Source organism: Alligator sinensis, unplaced genomic scaffold, assembly GCF_000455745.1.
Source record: "Alligator sinensis unplaced genomic scaffold, ASM45574v1 scaffold886_1, whole genome shotgun sequence".
NCBI lineage: Eukaryota > Metazoa > Chordata > Crocodylia > Alligatoridae > Alligator > Alligator sinensis.
In genome coordinates, this window is record NW_005842040.1 from 1,631,019 (window position 1) to 1,642,483 (window position 11,465).

Sequence of the window (11,465 nt, forward strand, 5' to 3'; positions counted from 1 at the left end):
GTAGAAGGAGAGATTGAATCCAGGGCTCTTAAGATCCAGCCTTATTCAGGGCAAGGGGCCAAGTGTCAGCCAGGGAGCCAAGAGCACAGCTGCAAGAAAAACCTATGAGTCCTAGCTCCTGAAAAGACCTCTTTTGCCTGACAGCCTACCTTTAGCCTTAACCCTTTACTAGCTGACTGCTGCATGGAACCTCTCCTGTGTTCTGATGAGTATTATACACCACACAGAGACCAAGGTTTTCCACTCCGTGCTAAATGGAGACTGGAAACCCAACCAGCCTCCTCCCATCTCTCCTCCCTCCCCCACCTCAGCAAGAAAAGCAGAGTAGCCAGGTGTGAAATACATGAGCTTTATTTGCTGTGACTTGATTTGGGAGCAGATATAAATAGAGAGCTCTGTCTGCATACAAGGATCAGTGCTAATCTGGGGGAAGGTTGTTTTATTTTTCCTTCTTTTTTTTGTACAAAACAAAAGCAAGGATATGAAAAAATAACATTTATTCTCACTTGTATAAAACACATCACAGTTTGACTGGCCTCTCTTATATATACAATACCCTCTTGGCAAAGCCAGGGTCCAACTCACCCATCCCCTGAGGGGTTCTGGTACCACCGGTCCTGAGTAAGTTGAACCCAGGATCCTCACATAGGAATTTACTGCTTGAATTACAAGCCCAGCTCTGTTAGCTGAGGCTGTGTGGTGTCTCGGCCTCTCTGTGTGGGCCAGCCAGCACTTCTAGGGGAAGAACGGGTCACAGATGTCTCCCTTCTCTCTGCCCCACATGGTCCTTTAGTGCCTTGGAGGCTAGGGACACCCCAGATAAGGCTGGATTTGGAAGGGTATGGGTCTCTGCTGGGTGGAGTTAAATGCTTGTGCTTGGATGCAGCTCCTTGCAAGCACCCCAGCAGGGCAGTTGGCACCCCAATCCCAGGATGATGGCAACAAGTGACTTTCCAGGCCTGTGCACAAACCCATTCCCAAGGTGTGGCAGCCTGAAGAGATGCTGCAGAGATGCCCAAGAAGGGAAAGCCTTGGGGAGATGGGAGGGGCAGGGCAAGGCCAGCTTTCCCCATCAAAGCTCCTCACCTCCTTTGGGGCTGTCCATGACACTCAGTCCCAAGTTCCTTCCAACATCCACATCCAAGGCAGGCGGACCAGACCTTCTTTCCCCAGTCTTTAAGCAAGGCCCAGCTACTTGGCTGGCAGCAGCTTCCAGCTCACTCCTCTGCAAGCCTTCCTCCCAGAGGCCTGTGAGCAACATCAGACATGCCAGCACCAGCCTGAATGTTGTCTGCCGTCAGTGCTGGCACACCATGGGCACCTCTGGTGCTGGTGCAGTACTGGCTTGGTGCATTACTATCCCCTGTTCCCAGCCAGCCCTGAATACTGCCTCTGGGGCAGGAGCCCATCCCAGGAACATGGGAGTGAGCTCTGCACCAGCCACGGAGGGTCCATGCCGCCAGCTACAGCACCCCATGGTCGAGAAATGGTGGTACCACTGGAGGGGGAGCTCAGTGCATGGAAGGACCTTGACTCAGATACCAATGAAAGCTGTTGGTTTATGTCTCATTGGTGAGGTTGAGTCACCCTAGCCCCACTATGAGAAAAGGAAGTGAGACCTGCAGAGCCAACCCAGAAGGCCCCTGGGGAGCATTGGCTAGAAGAGCCCCAGCCCCAGAGAGAAAGTGCATGAGTGGGGGAGACCTCCCAGTACCAAAGAACCAATCTCTGGGGCTGCTGCCGCCCAGCAGGAAGGGTGCAAAGCCCAGCATTCAGCCACGGGCTTGTCAGAAGGGAGGCAGTAGGGACACTGAACAGGACCAGCCCTCAGTGCCCCGCAGGAAAAGGAGAGACACCCTGCTCAGGCTCAACAGCAAAAAATACAATGATGAGCACTGAGAAGCTGGCAGAGAGGGGGAAACTCTAGGAACCAAAGCTATACAGTGGCTTGCGGGGAGGAACATGGGGTGGGGAAGATTAGGCTGGAAAAGATACAGGGGAAAGAAAGGTAGGATAGAGATATGGAGTGATACAGGGAGGGGAAAGATGCATGATAAAAGTAGCATGCATGTGTATAATTAAGTTGTCACTTCATCTTAGCCAAAAGGCCAAGAATTGAAGGGAAAGACAGGAACAGAGAGATACTAGTGAGGAGGGTTACAGGAGTGGAAGGATACTGGCCAGAGGGCTTTGGTGGTGGAGGGAGGAAGACAAGGTGGAAGGATATGGAGTGGGGAGATGCAGGGTGATGGAGAGGGAGGGATACAGAGTGGGAGGTAGGGGAGGCTTACAAGGGTGGAGGAACCAAGGGGCAGAGGTGGGCCAGGGTAGAACATTACAGGTGCAGAAGGATGCAGGGGGCAGGGATACCAGGGTGACAGAAGTTGGGGGGAGGACTGAAGAGACAGAGAGATATGAGAGTAGAGAGATATAGGGTGGAACAGAATTAAAGGGGCAGTGGGGTACAGGTGGAAGGATACCATAGCAGAAGATTATGGGGCAGAGAGAGGAGCATAAGCCCCCACTACCACCCTGAGCTGAGGCCTCAGTCTCCTGGAAGCCCTGGACAAGGCACCTCTTCCTGAACTGTGATTCCCCGCCTCATGTTCAGGCTCCTCAGAGCTTGTCCATCCCAGAGGTGCCGTCCTGGCGCTTACCTTACTGGGACTTTCTCCTGGTACTGGCTACACCCTGTGGGTTACAGGGCCCAAGCCCAGTCCTCCCCCTGCCTGGTGCCATGGGCTTGGCCCAGGCAGAGCAGAGCATGGTCACACAATTGGAGTTGATCCTGGAGCTCAAGTCCAGAGATCCTGCTCACTGCCTGTTGGCTGTGGCTCATGGAGGCCCAGCCAGGAGGCTCGCTGCCCACTGGGCCTGTCACAAGGCTACACAGGTGCAGTAGTGTCTGAGCTTGCAGGGCAGGATGCCCCGGTTGATTTGGTGGAACTCCACCAGCTGGATGAGGTCGGTGAAGCGCGTCTGCCCATCATCCATGGTGAAGTAAAGTCTCCCCTCTTCCTCGCTCTGCAGAGAAACAGGGGGCAGGTATCAGGCCCTTGTTACATGGGGGCTCTGCTCACTGCCTATGCTGGCCAGAGGTGGTATCCACATGGCTGGGATCTTTCCTGGGGCTACCTCTGGCTTATGGAGGTCTGCAGGACGTCAGGAGCTTCCCACCACCAGGGCTCCTGCCCTGCTTGCAACACCGCCCCCTGCTGGGACAGGCAGGCTGGGACAGGAGCAGGCTGGGACAGGAGCAGCAGCGAACTTCCCATGGTCAGTGGTCTGCCCTGCTTCCTACAACATCCCCTGCTGGGACTGGCTGGAAGTCCCCCCAGAACTGATTCCCCTGCCCCTGTGCCTGCAGGTCAGAGCATCTGTGGAGAGGGGGAAGGGGCACTCACTGGCAGGATGAGATAGTGCTTGACTTTCTGCAGATGACACAACGACAGGACGAACCCCTTGGGGTTCCGCTGACTGTCTCGAACCAAGAACACCCTGGAAGACACAAGGAAGGGATGTCACCCACATGCTGCCCCTGCCCACCCACCATCTGCTGCCCACCAGGGGTGCCCTGAGAAGCATTCAAGCTTGCAGGTAAGCTCAGCTGAAAACAGTACAGCCACACCTGGGACACTGCTGAAAGCAGCTAAAGCTCCTGTCAGGGCTACAGGGTGCAGTGAGTCCTGGCAGAGGTCTCATCTCTGCCAGGGGCCTGCAACGGAAAACCAGAAGGCATGAAATTCTGCTTAACAGCACAACCCTCCACCAAGAAGTGGGGATTTCCTCCTGACAACCAACACTGGTGGGTTCCCAGAAGCATAAAGAGTGGATGTCCTCCTCATTGTATCCTCCCTAACACAGCTGCCAGAGCTTATATTATCTAGTACTGCAAGTGCCAGCTGTTCAAAAAACAAGAGTAACATTCTCAAAAATATTACGGGATGGGCTTAAAGGTCTCAAGACCATTTCTTAAGTTGCTTGTGGGGAGGGTTGATGTCGGCCTTCTGGTTTTCAAGCTTTCTGGGGTCATGTGTGGCAATTTTTATCAATGACTACAAAGGCTACAATCTCGTTTTATTTAAAAAGCAACAGATTTCTTGACATCAGTGGTTCTCAACCTTTTTTGGACTCAAGGCACCCCTCATTGGACTCAAGGCACCCCTCCATAACTTTTGTGAATTGAGTGGAACCCAATTTAAAAAAACCAATGTATATATAGTGCAGTGCTTACCTCTTTGCAAAGGGCAATAGGGGTGGAGGGCTGGCCAGGCAGGGTTTTATCTGCTTATCTCCTCACATGTTACTTACCTCCTCACATCTCCCAGCATCTTTCAAAGGATTTGGTGGCATCCCAGGGTGCCCCAGCACCCTGAGTGAGAATCACTGCTCTACATCATCATTTGAATCTCAGAACTGGGGCTTTCATACCAAATAGATAGAGACTAAAACTATAGATGTTGGCACAAATGAGCTAGTTTCTTTGGCATTCTTGTTAAGCCCTTGTGTTCACTAACATCCTGTAGCAGCAAGTCCTTTGAGTTAACTTTCACTCTGGGTTAACAGAGAGCAGTTGGAGTTCCCGTACCCGTCCACTAGTCCCTGCTGGATGATCAATCGCTGTGAGTCCTCTCTTGAAATCCGCCCGTGAAACCATGGCTGGGTTCGATGGATGGCTGGGAACAAAGGAAGTGTTAGTGGGGGGAAATGCTTTTTATTTGTCTCTCTCATAAATCCTTCCCTCAGAAAGATGTCTCACTGGGGGTTGGCAGACTTAAAAGTGTCATGTGTCTTTAAGTGTACTTACTGAGATGATAAGTAAGCTCTGTGGGGCAGGAACTGTCCTTTGGTTTTGTGTTTGTACACTGCCTGGTGCAGTGGGTTCTGGTTCATGACTGGGGCCCCTCGGCATCCTTGCAGTACAAACAAGTAAATGAGAACCTGGTCTATCTGCAGGCACTGAGATCAGAGCCCCAGCTGTGCTTGGGCTCCACACACCACACAGGAAAAGAAAGTGCCTGCCTCAGAGAGCAGAGTCTCAGTAAGCAAAACAAATGGTGAGAGGGAAAATCCAGGCACAGACAGATGAACAGACTTGTCCAGGGTCATGCAGGGAATTTGTGGCATAAACAGGAAGGGAATTTAGCTTTCCTGAGTCCCAAGCCAGGGCCTCGGCCACTAGAACAGGGGTGTCAAACAGACTCTGTAGACTGGATGTGGCCCATGGAGCTGCTCTAGTCGACCTGCCAGGCTACTGATGGGTCATGGAGTTGTGGGGCATGGCCAGGGGGGCATGGTCTGCCCTAGCATCTGAGGCCCTTGGGCACTGGTGGACACAGCAATCAGTGGCAGGAGGGCAGCAAGGGTTGATACAACCCCCAGTTGCTCTGCAGCCACTTGGCCTGTTGCCACTATCATGTTTACTTTACTTCTCCTGGCACCAGCCCTGCTGCTGCCACATGCCCTAAGCCGGAGCTAGAGCCAGAGCCACCGCATGCCCTAGGCCAGATCTGGCCCACAAGGAGCCCTGCAGTGAATTCAGGTGGTGAATTTGACACACTTTCAATAGTGCATTCTCTAGCTGGCAGCAATGGAAGAGTCAGGAGCAGGGATGGCTTTGATCCAGCTCTGAAATTCCCTGATAACCCAAGGTGGGGAAATATCCCTTGGGGCACACTTGGTTGTGTGACTATCGAAGCTCATCAGACCTGAAGGCAGGAAGGGCCCTGATTCAGGCTGCCTCCACTTTGTTTGCCCCAGTGCGGAGTATGGGCAGTGCGGAGTAAGGGGTGTGGGGGGTCTCAACTTACCTGTGCTGAGTGGGGAGCTCTGGCAGGGTGTTGGGAGGCTGTAGCGGTGACTTGTCTTCTTCTGTGGCATGCAAAAGGAAGGACTGGGTATTACTGGGGTTTCATTATTATTAGGTCTTAGCTCTGTGCTCTTTTAATGGCAAGTAAAACAAGAAGTAAGGCTGATAGTGATAGTCAGACCTGGTAGTGAAGACAGAGCAAAGCTGGAGACAACTGGAGCAAGGCCTACAGGAGTGGGAGGTTCACAGAGCAGCTGCACTCACCTCTACTGCAGCCCTATTATGCTGGCAAGGCTTCCCTGTCCTTTAAGCTCCTTGGGGATTCAGCTGGATGCAGATGGAGCTGCACCAAGGGAGCCACATCTGAAGGCACTGGCTGGAGCTCAGAATAGCTCACAGGCCCAGCAGCCACCCTGAGCTGGTTGTAGCAGACCCAGGAACCAGGCAAGGGGATTGCAGCCTTCCCCAGCCACTTCAGGTATGCCATGAGTGCACAGTGAGTTCTGAGCTCACTGCCCCATCAACGTGGGCTCCTGCTCCAGCTCAGCATGAGCAGTGAGCTCTGAACTCACCAACTGATCAGAGCAGGGGCTAGTGGGAGCCCCTGCTTTGGCACAGCTCTGGGGCTCAGGGGATGAACACTGCTGCTGTATGATCTTCCCTTTTCCTCCTAACTGCTGAATTCAGCAGCAGGGCAAAGGGGTACAAGTGGCTGTGGCAGTGCTCACCCCCTGGGCTCCCCACATGAAAGCAGGGGAGCAGACCCCACATTGAGTGCTCACATGGAACAGCCAGGGGAGGGATCCCACTGATGCACTCCTGGATTTGCCCCTGCGAGCTGCTCTTCCTCCTTGACTACATACATTTACAAGGACGGGAGCTAAAGAATCCCAATCTTACTAGTTCTCCCTATGGGAAAGGCTTGATTGTGATAAACTTCCCCCACTTCACACCAGGAAAATCAAAATGATGGCATTTCATTTTCAAATCCTCATTTTGTCCTCCAGTGCTTTCTATGGAGGGAGCCTGGGCTGCTCTCCAACCCAGCCAGCCAGTGAGTTTCAGCTTAGATGTTGGTGAATGAGGACCACCTAGAACCATGCATCTGCAGCTGTTGAGGCCATCTCCAGGTTTAGCCCTGACTGAGGATGAATGTGAATGTGTGGCTGTTCACCATGGTTGCCTCACAGCTCCAGGGTTCTGTTTAACTCAAGCGGTTTAAAAAGACCTGGGAGGCAGCAGGCTAAGCAGCAGCCTGGAAAGGGTTAAGTGATCTAGCCTATCACATGGCTGGGAGCAGTATATAAGGAAGAGGAAGTTGGAGATAAGAGTATTTATTCTTGTGTTCTGGATGGAGGAAACAGAGACCAGCTGGGGAGCCTTAGCCCTAGCCTTTTGACATTGTCCTGGTAGTGTGCTGTGCTCCTCTAGCAAGGGGCTTTAAGGGTCAGGGTGTGAGGCTGGCTTTCCTTTCCTGAATGAAAGATTGATCTCCAGCTTGCATCACAGCTCAGGCTGAACTCTGCAGACCAGCAAGCAAACCAGCCTTGTGGCAGGAGGTTGGATGGGGCATACAGGTCTTGCTCCAGCCAGAGCTCACTTCCCCGAGCTCCTGACTTCCAGCTCTGCACAGAAGCACAGACTCACCCTCCATGCCTGGGCCTCCTCCAGGGCTGCAGTCAGGGCCTCGTTGGGGTTTTCAATCACCCGGCCTGTGCACCCTGAGAAGTCCATGGCCACCAGGGTGTTATCGGACACGCTCCTCTATGGGACAGAAACAACAGCTGCATGGAGAAGCCCAGGTGATTGAGTGCCAAGGGGGAGCAGTATGCAGGAGGAAGGGGGCTTAGGGCCAAAGGTGTGGGTCTGCAGCTCTGTAGGTCACTGCTTTGCAAGCAGCTTAGAGAGGCAGCTGTTTAAGCCAGTACTGAGTCATACTCCGTAGGGAAGTGCTGCATCAGGCTGGCACCCACTGTTGAGCTGGATCTGTTCAGGGCAGCCTCAAGCTCCCTCAGGAAGTCCCACCATAGCCCCAGGTCCCTGGCTGTGCTAAAGGGCATGTCTCTTGACCAGCTGGCTGTGTTGGCTACTTCTTTCTGCTCCGCAAAACCGTCTTCTGGTTTCTCAGTCCCAGGCAGATGCTACTCTGGGTTGATGCTGTCCAGTGAATCCAGGGGACAGATTTCCAAAGAGCTCAGGACCCACTATCTGAGCCCCAGCTGGAAGAGCAGCCCTCCTAAAAGCAGGGAATGGACTGGGTCCTTTAAGCTGACACCATTTAAGCCCAGCTTGAGATGGGGCCTCTCCTGCTCGTTCTGCCTGCACTGCTTTGACATTCACTGATCTCAGGCTGAGCCAGAAGGGCCACCCCCAACATGGCGATGCTATTAGGTGGCCCTTATAGAGAGAACTTGATGTGCATTCCTCTGTACACCCTTTAAGGGTCTATCTGGTGCTGAAGAGGCTGTGAGGTACTCTGGGCCTGGAAGCAACTTGCCTTGGGCAGAGCCAGAGAGCTCCCTGTCCTGTGCTCTGGCTCTGTATAATTATGGAAGGACAGGGGTGGAGAAGACTAGCAGCTCTGCTGGCTGCAGTAGGAGATGGGTAACTACAGACTCTAGCATAACCAGGGCTCCAGAGACTTTAGCTTTCTGGTTATATGCTCAGCCCCTTGCCCATGAGGGCCTTGTGACCTTAGCCATCTGCTACTTGCCCAACATGATGCCCAAGGAGAAATGGAGAAGGCCAGCCTGCTCCCTACACCAAAAATCATTCTGGCTGGTGTTGGGTGGAGTTGGCTTGGAGACCCTCACAAAGAGACAGGATTTTATTTCCCTATTCAATTTTGCTTTCCCTTCTCAGGCTGTGCCACCCTAGTACATGGCTTCATCATGGTCTTCCCCAGAGGCTATACCAGGCACAGGATGTCTGTGACCATCCTGGCTTTGGTTCTGCTTGTACAAGCATGGAAGGCACCCTGCCGGAGAGTGGGTACTAGGAGCTCCCACTGGTTGAAATGTGTTGGGTTAGCTTGGATGAAGTTCTGGTCAAAGACTTTCCATTGACAGTGGGGTTGGGAAACTGATGTTTCCAATAAAGGATTTTTTTTTCATGAAAAGCATCTCCTTATACCTGGGAATTTGTGAAAACCTGACTGCTCCATGGCAAAGTATTTCTATTTAGAAATACTGCCCTGTGGGAGTTGTAGTATAGTTGTCCATTCTCCCTAGGGGCTGGGCTCCCAAGTGCACACCGAGGCCAGATGCTCCAAGGGTGCCTTCTCCAAGGAAGAAGGAAAACCTTTTGTGTTTTGCTTGGCTCTGCCTGGGAGGTTTTCATAGTGCTTCTAGGCACTCTCATGTTGTGCCCAATGTTAACACTGGTGTTGATAGTGCTAGAGCAGTGGTTCTCAACTTTTTTAGACTTGAGGCATCCCTGGATAGACTCCTGATACCCTGGGAAAATGCCAGCTCTTAGTTTTCACTTTTTATTTGACCACAGAAAAATCATAGACCAGGGGGGTTTTCTGTTGCAAAGAGCTCGAAAGGACCACAACTATGCATTTCCATTCGATTTCTCTAGGTTTATTTGGTGCATCATGTTTTCACACCTAATGGTGGTAACATTGCATGACACCCTGTGACACCCTTGAAAGGATCTTAAGGTATCCTAGTTGAGAATCACTGTGCTAGAGAAATTGCAGAGAACAAGGAACTTGGTGGAACCCAGGAGTGGGTTGCCAGATGCATATTTCTTCCACAGGTCCCAAAAAGGGAAGCTATAAGTAATTTGCTCAGGATGTCAGGGACAGGGCAGGGAGTTGAATGTGAGGCCCTCAAGTTCCAGGCTACAACTTTAATATTGGACCATTTGTCCTCACCCCATGCCCCTAGTGGGAGGAGGCACACTTTCCACTGTGCTAAAGGAAGATGCTGAGGGGTTGGCCCAGGGAAACCCCCAGCCTAGAGTGATGGGGGCAGTAAGCAGCTTGCATATGTCCACACAGACCCTATTCCAACCTGGGCTATACCCTTTCTATGGGGAATGTGGAAGGGGGTCAGCCTAGAACAATGCAACATTTAACCTGCTGAGACAAGGCAAGAGGCTGCTATTAAAAATAATGTCCTGTGGAGATGCTGCTAAGGGAACCCCAAGCCACCCTCATAGATATGTTAGGGCAAGGTACTTACCAGGGGTGTGGTGCCGATCCACGCCAGCTGGCTGTGCCTAGACTGGGATTGCTGGTAGTTCCTGTAGAGCTGCACACCATACTGGGAAGGAGACAGCATTTATTAGCATCAGCAGAGAAAGAACCACAACTGGTGCAAAGGGCTCAATAGCAGCATTAGCCCCAGGTCCACCAACAGGTGTCACTGTTGGTGCTGATAGCTCAGCAGATAAAGGGGCAGGGCTGGGGGAGCACATACCTTGAAGAGACGGAAGGCAGCCATCCAGCAGGTGCGGCTCTGCTCCTCCTCACTGCAGAACAGCTTCAGGCCCTTTGTGCCACTGCGCACCTTGTACGGCTGCAGGGCAAAGCAACAGCAACAATGCATGGTGCCGTCCCCAATGCTGGCAAGGAGAGGGCAGCATGGCCCTTTCTGCCCACTAACAAGCCTTCCTGATAGCCCTAGACCCATTCTATAGTCAGCAGCCCCAAGGGGGACTGCTGGGAGAAGAACCCAGGAGTCCTGAACCCCAGCTTCTTGATTTAACCATGAGGACTTGCTCCCCTAGAAATCCTGATTTCTAGACCTTCTGCCTCTGACAACTAGGAATGGAACCCAGGAGTCCAGCATCCTGGCCTCACCCCAGAAAGCCAGCCTGCTTCCTAAATCATGAAGAGTTCAGGCCTGGACTAGATGCAAGCTGGACAGAGACTCCCAACCATCCTACATCCCAGGCTCATCTGCCTTATCTCTAGGCTACACTTGCCTGATCCCTGGCACTGGGACTCAGGCATCCTGACTCTCAGCCCTTCTTTGATCTGACCACTAGATGCCACTCCTGCAGTTCTCTAGTCCCTTCCACCTTGAAAGTGTCTTAAAGGTCTCTGAAGCCTGGACCAAATCTCACTCTGGTGTAACCCAACTGACTCCTGCTGGGTTTAAACCTAGGATGAATCTAGCCCTGCATAATCAGGGGCTGACTCATGCCCAGCTGAGGTCCCTCAGGGGGCAGTTGTTTTGGGCCCCTCACCTTGATGCAGAAGCTGTATTCAGTGGGTGTGCCATAGTACTTCTTGCCTTGGGTAATGTAGTAGATGTTGGACTCATTGAGGTCAGCGAAATACTGTAGGTGCCGGGGGTCCTGGGGAAGAACATAAGAATATGAACATAAGAAGCCTAGGAAATGACCTGCTGGGTGGCACGGAAGTGGAAAGGGATCTTGGAGTCCTAGTGGACTCCAAGATGAACATGAGTCGGCAGTGTGACGAAGCCATCAGAAAAGCCAATGGCACTTTATCGTGCATCAGCAGATGCATGACGAATAGGTCCAAGGAGGTGATACTTCCCCTCTATCGGGCACTGGTCAGACCGCAGTTGGAGTACTGCGTACACTTTTGGGCGCTGAACTTCAAGAGGGATGTGGATAACCTGGAGAGGGTCCAGAGAAGGGCCACTCGTATGGTTAAGGGCCTGCAGACCAAGCCCTA

The 11,465-nt window shown here is 52.4% G+C and overlaps 1 protein-coding gene across 5 annotated transcripts in view; it reads right to left on the reverse strand.

Moving 5' to 3' along the window:
* Positions 1-335: 335 nt before the first annotated feature.
* GRB7 (growth factor receptor bound protein 7) overlaps positions 336-11,465 on the reverse strand; it is a 55,043-nt gene continuing 43,913 nt past the window's right edge. For 4 of the 5 annotated variants that reach the window (XM_025202881.1, XM_025202880.1, XM_025202883.1 and 1 more), the window contains 8 exons: positions 11,009-11,119; positions 10,237-10,335; positions 10,000-10,080; positions 7,457-7,573; positions 5,811-5,871; positions 4,589-4,676; positions 3,405-3,498; positions 336-3,024 (listed from right to left, as the gene is read on the reverse strand). In XM_025202881.1, the coding sequence (XP_025058666.1) occupies positions 2,878-3,024; positions 3,405-3,498; positions 4,589-4,676; positions 5,811-5,871; positions 7,457-7,573; positions 10,000-10,080; positions 10,237-10,335; positions 11,009-11,119 (798 nt within the window). In that variant the 3' untranslated portion in view covers positions 336-2,877. The remainder of the gene's footprint in view (positions 3,025-3,404; positions 3,499-4,588; positions 4,677-5,810; positions 5,872-7,456; positions 7,574-9,999; positions 10,081-10,236; positions 10,336-11,008; positions 11,120-11,465) is intronic. The other variant, XM_025202882.1, reaches the window with a different exon arrangement.